Here is a 20,769-nt window from a genome sequence, read left to right on the forward strand (position 1 = left end):
ACTGCCCTTAGAGATGTCTAATGATAAGCTCAGAGTGGCGAAGGCATTTTGAACCCAAAGACATCTATGTTGGAGTATAGAGAGTACAGAGTCAGGGGAAGAGCCAGAGTCACACAGAAGTGTATCATCTGCAAATAAGTGAATAAGAACACTACTAGCAGCAGCGGAATTATTATTGATATATATATATAAAATAATGTAGGACCCATTATTGACCCTTGTGGGACACCTTTAATAACTTGATGGGGATGTGAAAGAACATTTTCTAACTTCACACCTGTAATTATTCAGTGTGCTGCAGTGATCCAGTCAGAATTATAGTTATGTGATGACCTATGTTTTCTTTTTTGCAAACACATTGGGTTCAAAATTATAACTATTGGCATTTCTAAATATTTAAATTATATAATTTCTCTCAGAAGGAAAACTTTTATTTAAAAAACAATAGCTTTTCAGGAGAATGAAAATATTTATGTTTATTTTTTGAAGAGGATTTTAACTATTTTTGTGTTCTTTGTCAAGAAATTCTCTGAAAACCAAAAGTGAAGTTGGTATTTCTAGATTCAGTGAAAAAGTGAGAAACAGCAGTAATAGAGATACAAGCTTTTGTTCTCTAATGAAAAACATTTCTAAAGTATTTGTGATCTTTGAACAGAGAGACCAAAGTCTACGGTGAATGTCCTTCCAGCTCAGAGTGTTTTCATCGGAGAGAGCGTCACTCTGACATGTGAAATACAAAGTACATATCCCTGGAGTTATGAGTGGGAAAAGGCCGATGTCCAGCTCCGTGGATCTCAGCGACTGAATCAGTACCTCATCTCTAGAGTTGATTGGTCTCATGCAGGTGATTATACCTGTAAAGGAACACACTCAGACCGAATATACACACACACCAGTGACTCTGTTAGACTGAGTGTATCAGGTGAGTGTGACACATTTATTACAGTGTGTATTAGAGTTATTAATTTAGAGATGTCTTATGAAAATCATTTCTGTCTTTTCCTCTGACACAGTTTTAGAGGAGTAGTTTTCGTTTGTTCATGATATTATTGAGCCTTGAATTTTCCAAACCTCCAAAACAGATCCAAATAATCTCAAACACATTCCATGTAGATAAAAGCTTTGAGTGTTGTTTATCTGTTGGGGACAACTGTTGGGGTAGATCAGGTCCAGCTCAAATGTCTATTACTGCCATTATTGATATTTTTATTTTTTCATTTTAATTTAACTAAGCAACTCTTTAAGACGTCATATTCTAATTTACCATAGCAGCCTGGCAAGCAGCAAGTGCTACTTGAGAAAAAAGAGGGGAAATATATATAGTTAGACACATACGTAGATAGATAAATAGCTAGATACATAGATAGAAAAGAATGGATAAAATCAAACATGATAAGGTGTACAGCAGTAAAAAAATGTTTGGCCAAATTTACAAATTCAAAAAGCAGAAAAGCAGGTATGTGTAAGAGTAATAATATTTCTGATGTAATTCCTAAAAGCTTAGACTTGAAGGTCCTTAATTAAACAATTAGAAATACATGTTTTTAATTGGACATATATAGAAAAGCATAAAATATAAAATATTTCCTACATCGTAAGATGTACAGTGATCGATGACTTCTGTGTTTATTTTCTTACAAGTTACGAGTCCAGAATCCTGGGTTTCCTTTAATATGTAAAGAATGTCATTGCTCTCAGAAGGAAAAAAATCATATCTTCAAACTTTACAGCAGAATGAAAAAGTATATGTTTATTTTTCGAAGTAGTGTTTGACCATGTTGTGGTTGATTTGTGAAGAAATTCTGTTACAGCAAAAATGTAGCTGATATTTCCAGTTTCAGTGAAAAAATGAGAAATAAATCAGAAAAGGAGATACAGGGTTTTGTTGTGTTATGATAAACATTTCAGAAGTACTTGTGATGTTTTGAATAGAGAGACAAAGATATTTACACATCCTTTCAGACCCATAACTCTGAGCAGACGAATGTATTTTTGTCCTTTACAGCAACAAAGCTCATGTCATAACAGCTGTTTCATGAGCAAAATTCAGAGACAGATCATAAATCATATAAAATAAAATAAATGCAGGGTTCATACACTTCAAGCAGATCTGAAATATATTTTGTTCTGAGGCAGTTTATTGATTTATAAACAATTAATAGCAGTTTAAAATCAATCCTGTGTTTAATCAGGAGCCAGTGCAGTGACCTGAGGATCGGGGAGATGTGCTCGGTTCTCTTTTTCTGGTCAGTGTTCTAGCTGCTGCACTTTGAATCTGCATAAGTGAATCTTCATAGTTGTAACAGCATATTCTCTCTCATGTAATTACACACATGAAATAACACATATGTAATTACATTAGTAATCAGACTGGAAGAAGAGTTTTGTTCCAGAAGCCTTTTCTGGCAGGTATTTATTAACTTACATTAAAACATTAAACTGGATTAAAAGCATTAGGGTTGAGCAGTATTCACATTATTCGTACTGTCATACTCTCTCAAAATATATATATATTTTTTGGTGGGGACAAATGCAGCCGTTTCCAGTCCCTGTGACGCCAGGACGTGTCCCCCGCAAAATTGGAAACAGCTGCATTTGTCCCCACCAAAAAAAAAATGATACCACAGTGATTAATTGTAAATTAATCTAATTTAAGGGGTGGCACGGTGGTGCAGCAGGTAGTGTCACAGTCACACAGCTCCAGGGACTAGTGATGGGACTTTCGGCTCTTTTTGGGGAGCCGGCTCTTTTGGCTCGGCTCTTCATAAATAGCCGGCTCTTTCGGCTCCTAAATGGCTCTTTGTTTTACTACTTATTTCCACTGGTACAGAACAATATTACCTACATTTTACATGACTATATGGACAAAATATTATTGTTCAATATTAAAAATAATAAAACGTGTTGCAATGGCCAATTGTTTTTATGCACTCACACATTCAATTGTATAAATAACTGGATTTTTATTTAAACACCTTAATAAAAAATCACTTGTAAACTCTGAAATATAGCCAATGGAACCCAAAAGGTAGGTTTTACAAAATAGCTTATTAAATTAAATAATCATCCATTTCTGGGAAATAAAATAAACAAATACTCTGCAAAGTGCAAAACAGCAGCATTCAACGGTACTGATTAAAACAACCACAACTGTCAACAAACATTTAACTGATTTAACATATTCTTAAACTATTTTTTGGAAGACAGATTGGCATTCAGGAAAACCAAGTGTCTCAGCTTGGAGGGGTTGATCCGGCCACCCACCCATCCCCTCCCTGCTTGGTACTGGAGTCAAGCTATCCGCACTTTGGAAACTGACGGTCAAGCCATCCGCGCTTCAAATCCGAATGCACGTATAGGCGCGTCATTACGGTTTTTCATTGCAGAGAACACCACATCCGCTTTGGGACAGAGTCTGAAACCCGCGTTTGAGCAGCGATGTCTCTGTTAATAAATAAATGCACGCAATGCTAAAATGGACTAAATGGGCTAAAATTAACAAGCCATTAGGAATATATTTCGTTTTAAATCACTTTAAAGAGGCAAAACACGCTTTGATTATTTCATATATTTACGTATTTTTTACTTTTCTATAAACACTTAACTGGCTTTGAATAATAATCCTGGTGGACATGTAGAAATACAGATTATATTTTGCTGTCATTAAACAGAGGGACCTCACTGTATAATATTCTCATGGATTTATACTGAATACCTATGAAATATGGATTTCTCAAAAACTACCCATAATGCCTAAACCATTCCACTTTCATTAAACAGAGGGGCCTCTTGGCTATTACCTGTATGATTTTGATAGAATTTCACTGTGTACTTTTCTCATAAAATCATACTGAATATTTACCAATATGGATTTCTCAGAAATTACCCATAATGCCTAAACCATTCCACTGCCATTAAACAGAGGGGCCTCTTGGCTATCAGCTGTATGATTTTGGTAGAATTTCACTGTGTACTTTTCTCATAAACACATATTACATACGTACTGATAAGGATTTCTTAAAATTTACCCATAATGCCTAAACCATTCCACTGTGATTAAACAGAGGGGCCTCTTGACTATCAGTTGTATGATTTTGGTAGAATTTCACTGTATACTTTTCTCATAAAATCATACTAAATATTTACCGATATAGATTTCTCAAAAATTACCCATAATGCCTAAACCATTCCACTGTCATTAAACAGAGGGACCTCTTGGCTATCAACTGTATGATTTGTGTCCCACTTGTTGTTGATTCTTCACAAAAAATTTAAATTTCATATATTTATGTATGAATCCTGAAATGTGGCAAAAGTTTGAAAAGTTCAAGGGGGCCAAATACTTTCGCAAGGCACTATATATTCTGCTGTTGCATCAGTGGTCTCTTCCCTGCAGCTACATAAGCATGGCATGCTGTACTCTGGGTTGCTCTGTAGCGGATGGATGCTCTCATTTGATTGGTTGTCATGTAGGTTATGTTCAAAAAATAGACAGCTAGGGTTAGTTTCCAACCTATACCGAACCACCTCTAACCCCCCCAACTCCAACATCCTAACAACTTGAACGTTAATAACTATCAAAATTATGAAGAACTTGAATTACTGTGTATTTCCAGATTCTGTTTAAAAACAGCTGTGCAGTCTGCCTTCCAAGCATCACAGAAAAACAACTGTAACTCAAATGCTTTTGCCATATGATATGAAAATGCACAAGGTCCTTTCCCATGGGCTTCAGAAAAATATCTTTCTTATCTATGCGAAGCATATACAGTGAAATTCTGTCAAAATCATACAGTTGATAGCCAAGAGGTCCCTCTGTTTAATAAGAGTAGAATGGTTTAGGCATTATGGGTAATTTTTGAGAAATCCATATCAGTAAGTATGTAATATGACTTTATGAGGAAAATACACAGTGAAATTCTACCAAAATCATACAGATGATAGCCAAGAGGCCCCTCTGTTTAATGGTCTGAACTGACAGAAGAGCTACTGTGGAAAAAGTGAAGGAAATTTTTAGTACTGCTTACAGGAAGAATTTATAAGAACATATAATATATGCTGGTTAATATATGTTTTTTGTATAAATATTATAATCAGGCATCACTATTTTTTTTTATAACAGTGTACTTATGCTCCTTACTGGTTGCAAACATATAGTATCACTTACCTTGAATGGACATTAGCCAGCATTCCCAGAGGAAGACTGTGTCCTCTTCCTGTTCCCTGAGATTGCTACCTTGTGGACTCCAATTTACTGTGAAGAGCTCCCGAATATCAGCTCTTGAGAGTTTAACACCTGTGTTGGTGAACACAGGGAAGAACTGCTTCCAGAACCTCTCCACCATCGACCACATCTGTCCACATGAGTTCATGCCTGATTTGAACTGATATATCATGCTCGCCACCCTGAAAATATTAAGTAATATTATTGTAAAGTACACCTTCCAATTTACCATCAACACCAAAAAGCCACAACATTATACTAAACACTTAAAATCATCTAAGCCTTGTATATCCACACAGCCCAATACTCTCACTGCTCCAACTACTCCATGTTCTCAAACAAACATTTACATCGAAATACGTGATGTTTATATATGTTTAAAACCAAAAATATGAAATGTATAAAGTTTAGGAGACATTACATATGTTATGCTTACATTTTGTTCCCTGTCAGCTTCTGAAAAGAAATACGAAATGTGGACTAAAACTACAATTTCTGTAGTTTGACAAGCATATTTTGACCAGGGTTTTCAAAATGTTTGTATCAGACTGTTGGCTATCATATACTTACATGAAATCATTTACTGAATTTTCTTACCTGTGATACAGATGATGTGTGATTATCTGTTCGTATATGGTAGGCAGGTCAGTCAGTGAAGCTGTGAATATATTTGGTACACCACACTCTGCAATAAAGTCCCCCAGTGTCCTTTTGAGTTCATCAAGCTCATTATGCGTAGTACATACAGCTACCTGTAATATTTATAATAACATATATATTTTATTAGGAACATGAACACCTAATACTTCATACAGTTCTCTAATCTAATCTAATCATAATGCCAATTATGAAGCAGCAGTGCAATGCATGAAATTATGCAATAATAAGTCAGCAACTTAAATTAGTGCTCACATATATATATATATATATATTTTTTTTTAAACTGTGACATATGTATTTGAATTTACTAGCATAGACCACGCCCAGAGAAGCATGCACGTAAAGCCGTGTGATGTTGTTCGATGGGGGGGGGGGGTGGAGTGAGAGTGAAGGGGTATAAATAGAGCTGTGGAAAGGTAATTGGGGCATGGTCTAGCTCCCAAAACTATGTCACGTGGTCACTTCACTCATTAGTAATTGCTAAGATTTTTCCAATATTACTTTAAAGAATGGTGGAAAATGATTTGCCCCATCTTCACATATATAAATTTTACTCACCTTTTGTAATTTGTTTTGCAACTCCTCATCCTGGAAATTACTTAGGTCAAATGATGAGAAATCAGTCTTCTGGCCACACATGAGTAAAAACAGCTCTCGACTAAGGCTTCTCACACCTGGTCCATTGTGCATAATGGACCAGGCGATGAGTTTGCCTCCAGTATAAAACTTGTTTTGGCTTAATGCCCTTTGGTCATAGCTGAAAAGCAGTTGCCCAGGTTTCCCTACAAAGACTCCAAGTCTCTGCTGGATCTCAATCATAAGTAGTCTAAAACATAATGACAAGACGAATGTATGATTAAAATGTAATTATATGTCATTTATATGCAACAAAATCACTTTAATACTTCATTTAATACTAACCTGAAAAACTCTCTTCTTGGACCTCCGTAGTCCTCCATCTCTCCAACAAATTCAACATTTGGAACTTTATGCCAGTTAAAGTAAGACCTTGAGAGGGCAGTACATGCACTCTGAAGAATGTATTTCCGTCTAACTATTACAGTGATAGTCATAGTTAAGTCAATGTGCTCTTCTCTGAATTCCTTCAAAATTTGAGCCAGGTCTTTTTCATCCTGGAAAAACAGGACAAGAGAATGATGAAACCAATCAAAAACATATGAGGGACTAACTAACTGTGAGGGAGCAAACTAAAACTACAGATGGAGCTAAAACATAAAATTCACCTAGAGACACTTTTGAGTCGCCAATCCACCTAACAATGTGTGTTTTTGGACAGTGGGAGGAAACCGGAGCACCCGGAGGAAACCCACACAGACACAGGGAGAACACACCAACTCCTCACACACAGTCACCTGGAGAAGGACTCTGGAGCACAACCCTGGAGCTGTGTGACTGCAAAACTACCTGCCGCACGACTGTGCAGCCCAAAAACTCAACATCATGTAGTGAATGTATTCATTTTTTGATAAAACACTAGATTTAGAATTATGTTGTTTTAATCTTAATATATTAAAATTACATAATTTGAAATCATAACATAAACAATAGCAATATTTTGGGTGCATGTACATACATATTCAATATTATTTTGATCTGGAGTTGCCAGGAGAACCTCTCCAATATCAGATCCACATGAGTCCACGTAGAAGTCTTCCCTGTATCATATAAAAAACAAATTTAATTATACCGTAGTATAATTTACTTTTATGTAATTATGGTGAAATATTGATTACCCATGTCTGTACATTTAATTACCAACCTTATCACCTCATTCTGGTCATAGGTAGCTGGTGGAACCTGGCTGAGAGCTGCAGTGGATTGGGGTGTAGAGGGTGGAACCTGGCTAAGAGCTGCAGTGGATTGGGGTGTAGAGGGTGGAACTTGGCTGAGAGCTGCAGTGGATTGGGGTGTAGAGGGTGGAACCTGGCTAAGAGCTGCAGTGGATTGGGGTGTAGAGGGTGGAACTTGGCTGAGAGCTGCAGTGGATTGGGGTGTAGAGGGTGGAACCTGGCTGAGAGCTGCAGTGGATTGGGTGGTAGAGGGTGGAACCGGGCTGAGAGCTGCAGTGGACTGGCGTGTAGAGAATGGAAACTGGCTGAGAGCTGCAGTGGATTGGGGTGTAGAGGGTGGAAACTGGCTGAGAGCTGCAGTGGATTGGGGTGTAGAGGGTGGAACCTGGCTGAGAGCTGCAGTGGATTGGGTGGTAGAGGGTGGAACCTGGCTGAGAGCTGCAGTGGATTGGGTGGTAGAGGATGGAACCGGGCTGAGAGCTGCAGTGGATTGGGTGGTAGAGGGTGGAACCTGGCTAAGAGCTGCAGTGGATTGGGTGGTAGAGGGTGGAACTTGGCTGAGAGCTGCAGTGGACTGGCGTGTAGAGGGTGGAACCTGGCTGAGAGCTGCAGTGGATTGGGTGGTAGAGGGTGGAACCTGGCTGAGAGCTGCGGTGGATTGGGTGGCAGTGTTAGATGGAGCTTGGCCTGAGAAACCCTGAAAAAACAAACAAACAAAGATAACAGCAATCAAAACAGCTTCTTCCCACTGGCTGTTAGGACCCTCAACCAGATGTCTGCCTATACCAAAATGAACTATGTAAAATTTATTTCCTTAAAATTAGCTACTTCATTACATGACAATTTATTACTGTGGGATATCAACGTTCCCAGAACCCAGAATGGCTAATAAATTGATTGCTTTTGCCAGAGATTATCGTGATGCAGTCAGCAATAGGCTACCTGTTGTATATTTCACATTTTCATAAATTCTGTACATGGGTTTAAATCATAGTTCATTTACAGCAGTGTCTATGCATTCTTACTTTATATATAATATATATCATCTCAAATTATGTATCTTTTTTATTAGTTCTCTCATATATATATATATATATATATATATATATATATATATAAATTTTTTATTTATTTTTATTTAATTTTTTTTATTCAGCTTTAGCATGTTTGACATATTTTAGAGCTAAGTAAATGTTCTTTGCATACCTTTGGACGAATGTATAATGCTGACCTTCCCAAAGCATTGTTGCTTTGTATTTCTCTAGGACACAAGCTTTGCAGATTTAGAGGAATTATCATTCTTTGACCATTCACTCTGCACAGTTCAAATTCTCCAGGCAGATCAGGGAAATTTTCTCTGAGTGTCTGAAAAAATTCCCTTTCATCTGAATCCAACAGCACAACAACACGACGTGGTGACGTGGAATCTGAAAAAGTATTAACACCACATGGAAAACAAAAACAAAGTACTGACAAAGTATTCATAAACAGAGCAGATAACGGACATAATCTAAGGCTTTGAGTATAGAATAACAGGTGTGTGTGTCTGTGTGTTTACCTCTGTTAGAGCTGTACCGTTGGGCTGAAGGATTATGTAAGACAGAAACTCTGAAAGTTATTTGTCTTCTTGCCCGGTTTCTTCTGCGTTGGCAGATTGGTCCACCACCCTCAGCATTACGAAACATTTCAAATCTACACATATTATGAACATAAAGTTAAAGTTTATAAATAATATCTGTGTTTAGAAAAAAATGCTTTGATTATATAATTAAGACCAGAAAATGTATTTCAAAATGTATATTAGGTGATATATACGGTGACACTGAAATGGATTAAGCAGCAAAGAAAATGATGATGATATTGGATGTGGAGCAGTCTTGGAGTAATTATGGTTTGTTATCATGTAAATGTTATAAAACTTAGGAATTCTAAAATTTCACTTAATTTGACCTAAAAATATGTCAGTTAAGCCAAAAATCCACCTGGCCAGACATTAGTTCGTTATATTATAAATACCTTTGCAAAAGACTACTCTCTTCGCCTTCTGGAGAATCTTCATTTAAAAGACGATTAAACTGAGCATTCATTCTATCCCTTATATCACTAATTCTCCTTCTGAACTGAGAACGTCTCTCCGACATTTCCACTGCAGTCACAATGAAAATCACAAGAAAAAAAAGCGCGGGTACTCTAGATTTGAAAAAGTTCGGCACTGAGATACAATTTCAAAATAAATTATATTATTCTACGCTAAAATATATTTTAAAATTGTGTGTGTGTGTGTGTTCAGACACGGCAATTTCTGTTCAAAAATCTTATACAGTCTGATGTTAAACAGATTTGTCACTGTACAGAATAAATAACAAAAAATATTTTTTTCATGCATTTGTTTTACACTTCAGCCAACATCAACTCCTAGCCAGCAAAATTAATTTAACTTTACATTTTTGGGAATTTCTGGCACTACACAAAAGCAATAATCTGCACTTAATTAATACATTTAACTATAGCAAAAACATGTTTTCAATGTTTATAACAATCCTTTTGGAGCCAGGATAAAACCACTGCTGATGACCATCTATCTATCTTTTTTTTTTCTATTTAAGGCAGTAAGCTGGCTTCAGTGATTAGTGATTTCATCCTAGTCGGTGACAAAAATAATCAAATCTCATGTTAACTATAAAAGTTCCCACGAACACACAATATGCCACAATGGTAAAACTTTTTTCTAAACTAAATGGCAGCTTCGCTGTTCCACCTCGTGGTTGAACATTGTATAACCTTGTAAACATGTCTCTTGTACCTTTAGTCATTCCAATTATCATATATGAAATTGCCAAGTAACAAAATCACTTACAAAACATGTGTCCAAAAACATAAACTTGGACCTTCAGTGGCGTATAAATAGTAAACGATACGTTATATAATAATCAGCAACATGAGTGAGTTTGTATTGAACAATCAGAGAGTTGTTGAATGGAGTAATAACCGGCAGGTGGAGCTTATTATCATATTTTAAAACGCCGCTTTTAACGCCGTCGGTTTGGCTTTGGGGCGGCGTAAAATACGGCGTCCTGGAGGTTCAAAACGGCGTTTTTTTTTACGGCGTCGGCTTGGCTAGGGAGCGGCGTAAAATACGGCGTCCTGGAGGTTCAAAGCGGATTTTATACTTTTACGGCGTAATTAACGGCACCATGCCGAGAGAAACGCCGTATTTTTCGGCGTTTTATAAAGTAAATGCGTCTTTTAGATGCCTTTTTTAGACTACCTACCAGTGCTCTAATATATAGAGAATGTGGACTCCATTACTACATGTTTGTTTGTTTAAGTGCAGACCAAACGACTAAGGATAGTTAAATACTGCTCAGACCTGTTATAAAATATTAAACGTCAGGTTTAACATTCAAATCCTTTGAGATTGCTAACCTCATCCTAATAAAATTTGAGATCTCATTCCGAAAATGAACATGCAGTGGCTTAAAAAAAACAGTGCTGATTCCATACATACCAAGACAACACACTTGTTATTTAACTTGATCAACTAATCTTAACTATATTTACACAATGATTCTGCTATCGTTTTACTATACCTTATGATCATTGTATAAATTATGGTAACTATACAGTGATTCAGTCATGTATTTACTGTAAATTAACAATGTAAAGTTAACATTGTCTGTGTCTGAAACAGTGCCCTATTGCACTATTTTTGGTGCTGCCATTTTGTAGTACTGTCTGAAAACATGCGCAGATTTAAGAGTGCAATCTAACAAACCCACAATTGATCAGAAAATATTGTAAAAACGGTGTAACCTAGCAGATAGTGGATGTAAGTATCCTATATGTCATATTCATTTTGTTCAAGTGTACTCTTTCACACACATATATACACACACACACATACATATATACACACAAACACACACATACATATACACACACACACATTTATATATGAGCAGGCATGATGTGATGGTGGATCATTCTCAGCGCTGCAGTGACACTGATGTGAAGGTAATGTGTTAGTGTGTGGGGGGCAGGTACAAGTGGTTCAGACACAGCAGTGCTGCTGGAGTTTTTAAACCCTGTGTCCACTCTGAGAGACTCCTCCCTCGTTGTAGATGTAAAGTCAGAGACAGTAGCTCATCCGTCGCTGCACAGTGTGTGTCGGTCGTCCTCTAGCCCTTCATCAGTGACACAGGACGCTGTCGGCTGGATGTTTTTGGTCGAAGAACTATTCCCAGTCCAGACACTAAGGGGATTAAAAACTCAAGCAGCACTGCTGTGACTGATCCACTCGTACCAAAACAACACACACCACCACATCAGTGTCACTCCAATGCTGAGAATGATCCACCACCCAAATCATACCGGCTCTGTGGTGGTCCTGTGGGGGTCCTGATCTTTGAAGAGCAGGGTGCAATGGAGATAAAGTATGAAACATGTGGACAACAGTCCCCTGTAAGATCATTAGATCTGATAAAATGGACAATGAGTGTAGACACAATGTAGATGTTCCTAATCTAGTGATAATTCAAACACAGTGGGGTGATTGGAATGACCTCTTCAGAGCAAGAGGAAGAACAACTGAGAGATATCAAGACCCAAAATAGGAAGCCATTCTCTTCCTTAACCAGGCTTTCAGTAAAGTACAGTACTCCTCTTGCTGTGAGGAGCAGACAGAGATTCTCCTTAAGTGAAAGTAGACCTCAGCAGTCACAATATTCTTCTTTATTCTTTATTTTGCTCTCAATTGTAAAGTATCCCTGGGTATGTGAAATGCGCTATTTACGTGTAACTTGTTATTATTAATAATTATATTATTACTACTACACTCACAATACACCAGTCACTGTCCAGTCATTGTTAATTAAAAGAGAAGCAATATATTTAAGAAAAGCAGCATAAAGGAAGCTTACTTAAATCTCTACAAAACAAATACAACAAGACTATATTTTTCTCCAAAATACTAAAATGTTAAATAATAAGAGAGAGAAATCTTTAAAATGTATATTTTAACATTTGGAATAATAAACTCCATCCAGAATTACTGAGTTCTGTAGTGAACTGAGTTGGTCTGATCTTCTCAGTCAGTGATTGGACAATTGGAGTTCAAATGGATTGGCTTTCATGGCCGGCAGGTGGAGCTCATTATCTTATTTTAAAACGCCGCTTTTAACGCCATCGGTTTGGCTTTAGAACGGCGTAAAATACGGCGTCCTGGAGGTTCAAAACGGCATTTTTTACGGCGTTTTGAACCCTGGTATTTTAACGGCGTAAAAGACGGTGGTATTTATACTTTCACGGCGTAATTAACGGCGCTACGCCGGGAGAAACGCCGTATTTTTCGGCGTTTTATAAAGTAAACGCGTCTTTTGGATGCCGTTTTTTGACCCTCTTGGCTTTCCATACCTTCTTGCTCGCTCAAAAATATCCGCGCGCACGCGCAGAAACCTTCTTGCTCGTTCGAAATATCTGCGCGCGCGCGCGCGCGTGCAGAATTGTGGCACAAAAATAACGCCATACTGGGCTTCTGTTTTTTCTCCAACCGTTTTCAGAGTGAGACATCACCAGTCAGTGAGCTCCCACAGCGCCCCCTCTATGTGGCTCTCTTAAATGCACATGAATGCCTGCCTTGTATTTAAAGACAGAACAGAAATTTGCCACGCTACACACACGTCATAAATACTGCCCTCATTTTGAAATACCGTCCAAATTTTGATTGTATTACCGTTATTACCGTTACACAGATCGACCCTATAAAGCGTCATTGTTGCTGTTGGGTTTCCATTAAAATCCTTAAGTCTAAATCATGCGAGGTGATAAGATCACTGACAATAAATGATTTATTTGTGAGTGACCTAATGTTAATAAGAGTTACTCCTCCTTTGTGTGTCTCTACTGACCACTGCTTCCACTGTCCACTGTCAGCATTCACACACGCTGATAACCTTTGAACAGCACAGGAATGCCTTAAACTCTAACACAGTCCAAAAGCTCCTTTCCAAAACAGTCATTTTTTTGTAGAAGACTGTAACAGTTCTGACAGCAAATGTGTCCTGGAACCTGAAGAGGCATTTTGTACATGTTTTTCTTTGGAAATCAACAGGAATTTTCCTGATTCCTGTGTCTTTAGCTCCGCTGTATAAACAAACTTATGTCAAATCTAACAACGTTTTTGGGGTAAAATCAAAATAAAACATAGTAAATTTAAACTAAAAGTTCCTCTGTACTTTCACTGTTCTTGCCTGAGCACAGCAGAAAAAATAAAATAAAGATAAAACAGAGCTGAGCAGCAGTGATAGGAGAAGCTCTGCACAGTAGAGAAACAGAAATTCTCAAAGTAGTAAAAGCAGTGAACTGTGTCTGAGAGTGTGTAGTGATTCTGAGACTCTGACAATAGTGTAGACTCTGCCTTGTTTTACTCTGAAATTATTTAAACAAACAGTGAATGGACATTTGTTTTGTTTTTTTAATTTTTTTAAAGTAAAACCTAAACCTACACTCACTTCAAGCCGTAATGGATCTGTACTGAGAGGAAACCCAGTGACTCTGTACTGTACACTGGGTCAGTCTGCTGGATGGACCTCCTACTGGTTCAGAGACACAGAGAGTCCTGAGATCAGAACCAGCTCCTCCATCTACACCATCAGCTCAGTTAGTGACTCTAATGGAGGTCAGTACAGGTGCAGAGCTGGCAGAGGACACCCAGTCTACTACACACACTACAGTGATGCACTCTGGGTAAACGTCACTGGTGAGTAAGAGACTTTCACTAAGTGATGATATTTATTGCTATTAGGACTGAACATGTAATGATTTATATTTACATCACTACACACACAAATAGTCAACATTATTCAGAATTCATAACACATCTTCCTTCCACAGCGTCACATATTTATCTGTGAGTTTATGTCAGAGATCGGGGAGTAAATGTTTATGAAATTAAAAGTTAGAAGATATTTTAGACAGAGACACACCACACAGGAAAGGAAATTACAAAGAACTGTGCTTTTAATGAAACTAGAGAAGTGAATAAACAAGGAAGAAAGATTAAATTAGACTGTGTCTTGACTAAACAAGTTTAATGCAGCAGCTCTTATTTTATTTATTTAAAGGTAATGTGTGAGTGCATTTTATTTGTGTTTGTCATTTAATAAACCTGTGTTCCTTTAAACATGAATAAAACATGAGGTTCCAGTTTATAAACAACATAAACCTGAATGAAAGATGAATAACAAACTACAGTTTAACTTCTAAGTGTAAAGGTGGAGAATCGGATTCTTTACATGAGGCCAGTTTTTTTTTTCCCTAAAAGTGTTTATCAACCTTTTTTCAGTCTCAGCACCTTTCAACACTATGTAAAATTTCAAGTCACTTCAATCTAAAATGTATTTAGAAACGTACTCTCTGCATCTGTCTGACAGCCTACACACACCACAAGTGACTATTGACACCATAAGAGAGAGAGGGGGGGGTAAATGTGACTTACAGTCAATGGGAAATCTGAGCGTGGGACTGAATGGATGAGAGGCGGACACACAGCTTCTGGTCCTCAGCTCTCAGTAGCTCTCTGTACTTGTTCTTGATGTAAGTTAAGCTCGAAAAGCTCAGCTCACACCAATATGTTGTAGAGAAGTGTAGCAGAATTTCAGTGGCACAACAAAACTACTTTGTACTCATTCTCCAGAGAGGTCCAAAACCTATCCAAAGCCATGTCTTGAAATGTCATTTTTTTAATGTGCGATCTTCACTGATCTCTGCCGGTCGCAGTCTTTTGAACTTTCCAGTGAACATGAACTCCAAGGGTCACAGACCCAGTCAAACTGTGGAAAAGACTCAGACTGACAATAGTAACTAAATCTCTCGTCTGAGAGACAAGCTCAGAAAGTGTGCTGCTGTTTGAATATTCACTGCACAAGGGAAACCTGCCCTGTTCCACAAATGAGCGCCACACTGTGAGCTTACATCTGAAGCCACGCAATTCGTCAGTTATCTGTTTGATTACGGAGCCATTCTTTTAAAAAAACACTTAATGCAGCTCTCATAATTCATTGTGCTGTAATGGAGAGAGAAAATGAGAATGAGACACCACACTCACACTCACATACACTCTCTCTCTCTCTCTCTCTCTCTGCAGGCTATTTATGTCAAACTTTACTTACTCATGTTTGAGTGTGGCAGGGAAAGGGCATGAGAGACAGATTATGATGAAAATACAACCCCAATTCCAATGAAGTTTGAGCGTTGTGTAAAACATAAAATTATAAATATTTTATAATAATAAAAACAGAATATGATGATTTTCAAATCCTTTTCAAACTATATTCAATTGAATACGCTACAAAGACAAGTAACGTGAGAATATTTTTGACGGCACGCCGACAAAGTGGCACCCGGGTTGAGGAAGCCCGCCCTAAAACACCTTTCACTGGTTGGTTCTTTGGAGAATCGTTTTTGTGAAAGTGCTCATTTTTTAAGTTTAACGAACATCCAGATTAAAGGCAATGTTTCAGTTGAAGGTATTTTCTATAATTATTATCCAAGCCTAGAAATATTTCACACAAAATTATAACGGGTAAATCTTTAACCTGATATTATTTAAATTTAATGTTAACATTTAACAGATTCATCAGTGAACATGTCCATTCCAATTAAATAATATATTATTTAAAATAAGGAGGAGTTTGGTGTGTTCTCCCTGTGTCCGATTGGGTTTCCTCTGGATGCTCCAGTTTCCTCCACAGTCCAAAATCACAGGTTACTAGGTGAACTGGCTGCTCAATGGTTTCTAAAGGTATAAATGTGTGAGTGTGTGTCGCCCTGCAATGGACTGGCACCCCCTCCAAGGTGTGTTCCTGCCTTGCGCCCAGTGGTTCTGGGTAGGCTCCGAACCCACTTTGACCCTGAACTGGATAAACAGTTACAGACAATGAATGAATTAATTAATAATTCTAAAAAGGTAAATTCTTAATATAATCTCACAACAAACTCATTTCAATCAGTGTGTCATGAACTGTGATTTCATATATTGTATTTTTACAGATAATCCTACAGCTGTGGTGTCCAGTATAAAGCCTGATGAACATGTGTTTAAAGGAGAGAATGTCACTCTGAGATGTGACATAGAGGCAGGAGGAGACACTGAGTGGAACTACATCTGGTTTAAAGATAATAATGAACTAAAGCAGTTCAGTAGATCACAGGAGATTACAGTCCGCTCTGTTACAGAGTCTAACAGCGGTAAATACACCTGCAGAGGGGAGAGGAAAAGTGACTCTCAGAAGTCAGAGATCAGTGCTGCTGTTACACTGACTGTGTCTGGTGAGTCTGTGGGTTTGTGGTGTATTTTCTTGTTAATTATACTGTATGTAATAATCTTCTCCCTCTGTATAAACGTGTTTGTGTCTGTTCTATTCTCCATGTCGTCTGTGTCAGGTGAAGCCCAGGCAGTATTGAGTGTGTCTCCACAGAGCTGGCTGACTGAAGGAGACTCAGTGACTCTAAGCTGTGAGGTTGATATCTCCTCTAAAGGCTGGACGTTCAGCTGGTACAGAGCTGTTCCCTACAGACAAGGTTTAACCCAGATTACAGATGTTCATGGTTCAGTGGTGTATTCTGTAGAGCTCCTGTCAGACAGCAGAAAAGGAGCTGGAGGCTCCTACACTCTCAGTCCTGCTGCTCTGTATCACACAGGAGTTTATGTGTGTGGAGCAGAGAGAGGAGAACCAGCCTTTCACACACAGTACAGCAGTCCACAGCCGCTATGGATCACTGGTGAGGAACTAGAGCCAGTGAAGAATATACAGTCAGAACAGTCTCACTACACTTCTGTTGATTTTTACAGTGAAAATGAGTTAATGTCCTCTACAGGAAACAGACTTTAATACGACACTGAGTCTAAACACATTGCTCAGGACACAGTTTATATTGTAAATTTCTACAAATATAGAATTAATAATTAACTGTGCATTAAAATGTGTGTGTGTGTGTTCTCTGCAGAGGAAGTGTGTTTATATTAATTTAGATTTAAAAAGAGCTGCTCACACTCTTTGCCTGTGTCTACAGTGAGGGGACACAAGCTCTCAGACACTTCTGTTTCTGTTATTTAATAAGAATCCAGTGCATATATTCATTCACATGCACACAAATGATGTACATTTGACTTTGGAATATGAGAAACATATTCATATTTTAAACATATTTAAACATTAAACACACACACAGAGTCTGAGGAAGACTAGACAGACTCATGTAGTCAGTTGTGTGAAGTCAGATTCCCAACAGACTCCTGCATGTTGTTGTCCAGCTGCTCCACAACAGAGGAGCTGAAATGTTGAGCATGTGAAGGTTCAGAGCTCTAACCAGTGCCTTAGAGATTAATACATATCTGTTCATGTATTACTACAAAGTAAAGTGCTTTATGTGTGTTTGAAGGGGACATATGCACTGGAAGTGTGATTTAGTATTAAAATAAATGTGTATCTTTCTCCTCAGTGTGTTTTATTCATTAAACCAGTTCTTTCTGTGAACAGTGTGTTTCTGAAGCATTATGTTAGTATTCAGCAACGTGATACACATCCGTCTTCTGTGTATTTTCAGGTAACTCTCCTCCAGTGTCTCTGATCATCAGTCCCAGCAGAACTCAACACTTCATCACTAACTCTCTCTCACTGAGCTGTGAGGGACACAGAGACTCTGCTGGATGGAGAGTGAGACGATACACACACAGTGAGAAGGTGTCCAACTGTTCTTCAGTTCCAGGGTTTACCTGCAACATCAGCTCCCTCTCCACATCAGACACTGGAGTTTACTGGTGTCAGTCTGAATCTGGAGAGAGCAGTGATCCTGTCAACATCACAGTGCACAGTGAGCATCCACTATTCTCATCAATAATAGGGGCTCAATACAGAGGACTACTGAGGTTCTGAAAGCTGTTATTTAGCTTATTTTTTTAAGCATAATGTAATAAAAATTCAAATCCAGTCACACTAAATACCACAGCACACTTTATTTACTCCTGTTTCTATCCTGCAGATAGTGCTGTGATTCTGGAGAGTCCTGTCCACTCTGTGTCTGAGGGAGATTCTCTGACTCTCCGCTGTTTAAATCGCTCCACAAACTCCTCACTCCTCCCAGCTGATTTCTATAAAGATGGAGTACTTCTCCAGAAGCAGACGACAGTAGAGATGACCATCCATAAAGTCTCAAAGTCTCATGAAGGTCTCTACCACTGTAAACACCCAGAGAAAGGAGAGTCTCCACGGAGCTGGATCTCAGTCAGAAGTGAGAAACAGCTTCATGTAATTTAATGCTTTCTCTAACTCTGCAGTAAAGTATTTAACTTTAAATGATATTCTCTACATTTCTCCACGCTCAGGTTCTGGATCTGCTGCTATTATAATAGGAGTGTCAGTGGGGGGGACTTTTATCTTACTCCTCATCATCATACTGGGCTGGTTCTGCTGTTACAAGAAAAAAAAAGGTTTGAAAACACAATTTTTGGACCTCATGGTCAGTGTATAGTGAAGATGTGACTGGTCGGTATTTTGTGGCTGTTGTTGTAGGTTCATTTAACAAGCTTGTATTTTGGATGTTTAAATTCTTCATAAAGAAAAGTGAAAACCTGAGAGTTGCTTAAAGAGTCATGTTAAAAATGCAGATAATTTATTGACATTAAGATATAATATGGATCCCTTCATCAAACACATGCTTATTGTAACTAATGAACCCAAGTGAAAAAATGTGTTTGCTTTTACTGTGGTGCAGGGCCTCTTTGTCCCTTTGGAAATCAGCAGAAAACCAAACAGAGTGAGAATCTCTGGATCTCAGGGTCCTCACCACAGCAGGCTGGTCAGTTTGCAGTGTCAGCATACACACTAATGTTCACTTTTTACACTAGTTACACAGTCTCTGTAGAAGATCATTTACCTTTTGTCTCATGGCATTATTGATAAAACAGGACCCAGCTGTAGTTCATATATTTAATAAATTAAATTTCACGCATACAGACCCTACCCAAAACTGAGCTGGAGAAAAGGGAGGTGAACACTGAGAAAGTTGGAAGATAGTTCTGGGTAAAGCAGTCACTGAAGAGTGGAAGGGGAGGGTGGGATGTGAATATATTTGTCACTAGAAACTGAGGAGAGAAGGAAGGATTTGTAGAGTGTAGCAAGTGTAGGAGGAGCTTTGATCTCCTTCCCCCCAAATTTAATTGATTTAATAACTTATTTTCAACACTATTAGAGTTTTAATGTTTGTGTTTATTTAAAAAAAAGTACAATTTTTTTTTTTACAATGTGATTTGAAAATATATTTGAGTCACATATAAACAACATCTTCTGTTGTAGACGATCCTGCAGCTACGTCCAGTGATGTAATGTACGCCAACATTGTGACTAGTAAAAAACAAAAAAACAAAAAAAAAGGTAAGGGAAATATTAAATGATTATGTTGTTCTTTGCAATAAAATAAATGAAAAAATACTATGTTTATATATATTCTATATAAAATGTTTTTTGTATCAGATGCAGTAATAAAAACAAGTGATGCGACATATTCTGAAATTAAGGTGAAAAATCCAAAACCCCATGGAAAAGGTATGAATTGTATACAGCACTTCATTAAAAACTCAAATACAATTATTCACACAAAACCTTCCAAGGTTTGGTTTCACAGAGTGGAAGGTTTAGAGAAAGGTGAATTAAATATAAATAATTGGTTGAGGGTGACATTTGGATGTTGACAGAAGAAAGACAGTGGTGACAGAAAGCTTCTGTTCTCTTTCAGAAACCGAAGCCGAACCCAGTGATGTGACTTACGTTGATATTGAACTGAAGCCAAAGAAGGAGTTAAAGAAAAAACAGAACAGAGGCTTTATGTTTAAGGGTGAGTTTAAAAGAAAGTATCTGAACATATTAAGAGCAGAACTGTGCTGTTTGAGTTTCTTTGTTAAAAATGGCATATAACAAGAACATATACTTGATACTAATTCAGTGACTGTGTGCTGCAGGGAAAACCACTGCAGACGATGACACCATTTACTCAGACGTGAAGCACACCACAGACTGA

General features: G+C 37.8%; 1 protein-coding gene across 1 annotated transcript in view; it reads left to right on the forward strand.

Moving 5' to 3' along the window:
* The window catches only part of LOC136666293 (carcinoembryonic antigen-related cell adhesion molecule 5-like), a 138,130-nt gene extending 117,361 nt beyond the window's left edge, over window positions 1-20,769 (forward strand). Inside the window, exons 7-13 of the mRNA XM_066644391.1 lie at window positions 14,183-14,452; window positions 16,744-17,022; window positions 17,137-17,475; window positions 18,301-18,567; window positions 18,736-18,984; window positions 19,468-19,551; window positions 20,711-20,769. Of these exons, the coding sequence (XP_066500488.1) occupies window positions 14,183-14,452; window positions 16,744-17,022; window positions 17,137-17,475; window positions 18,301-18,567; window positions 18,736-18,984; window positions 19,468-19,551; window positions 20,711-20,769 (1,547 nt within the window). The remainder of the gene's footprint in view (window positions 1-14,182; window positions 14,453-16,743; window positions 17,023-17,136; window positions 17,476-18,300; window positions 18,568-18,735; window positions 18,985-19,467; window positions 19,552-20,710) is intronic.

The sequence above is a fragment of the Hoplias malabaricus genome, chromosome 14 (assembly GCF_029633855.1).
Source record: "Hoplias malabaricus isolate fHopMal1 chromosome 14, fHopMal1.hap1, whole genome shotgun sequence".
NCBI lineage: Eukaryota > Metazoa > Chordata > Actinopteri > Characiformes > Erythrinidae > Hoplias > Hoplias malabaricus.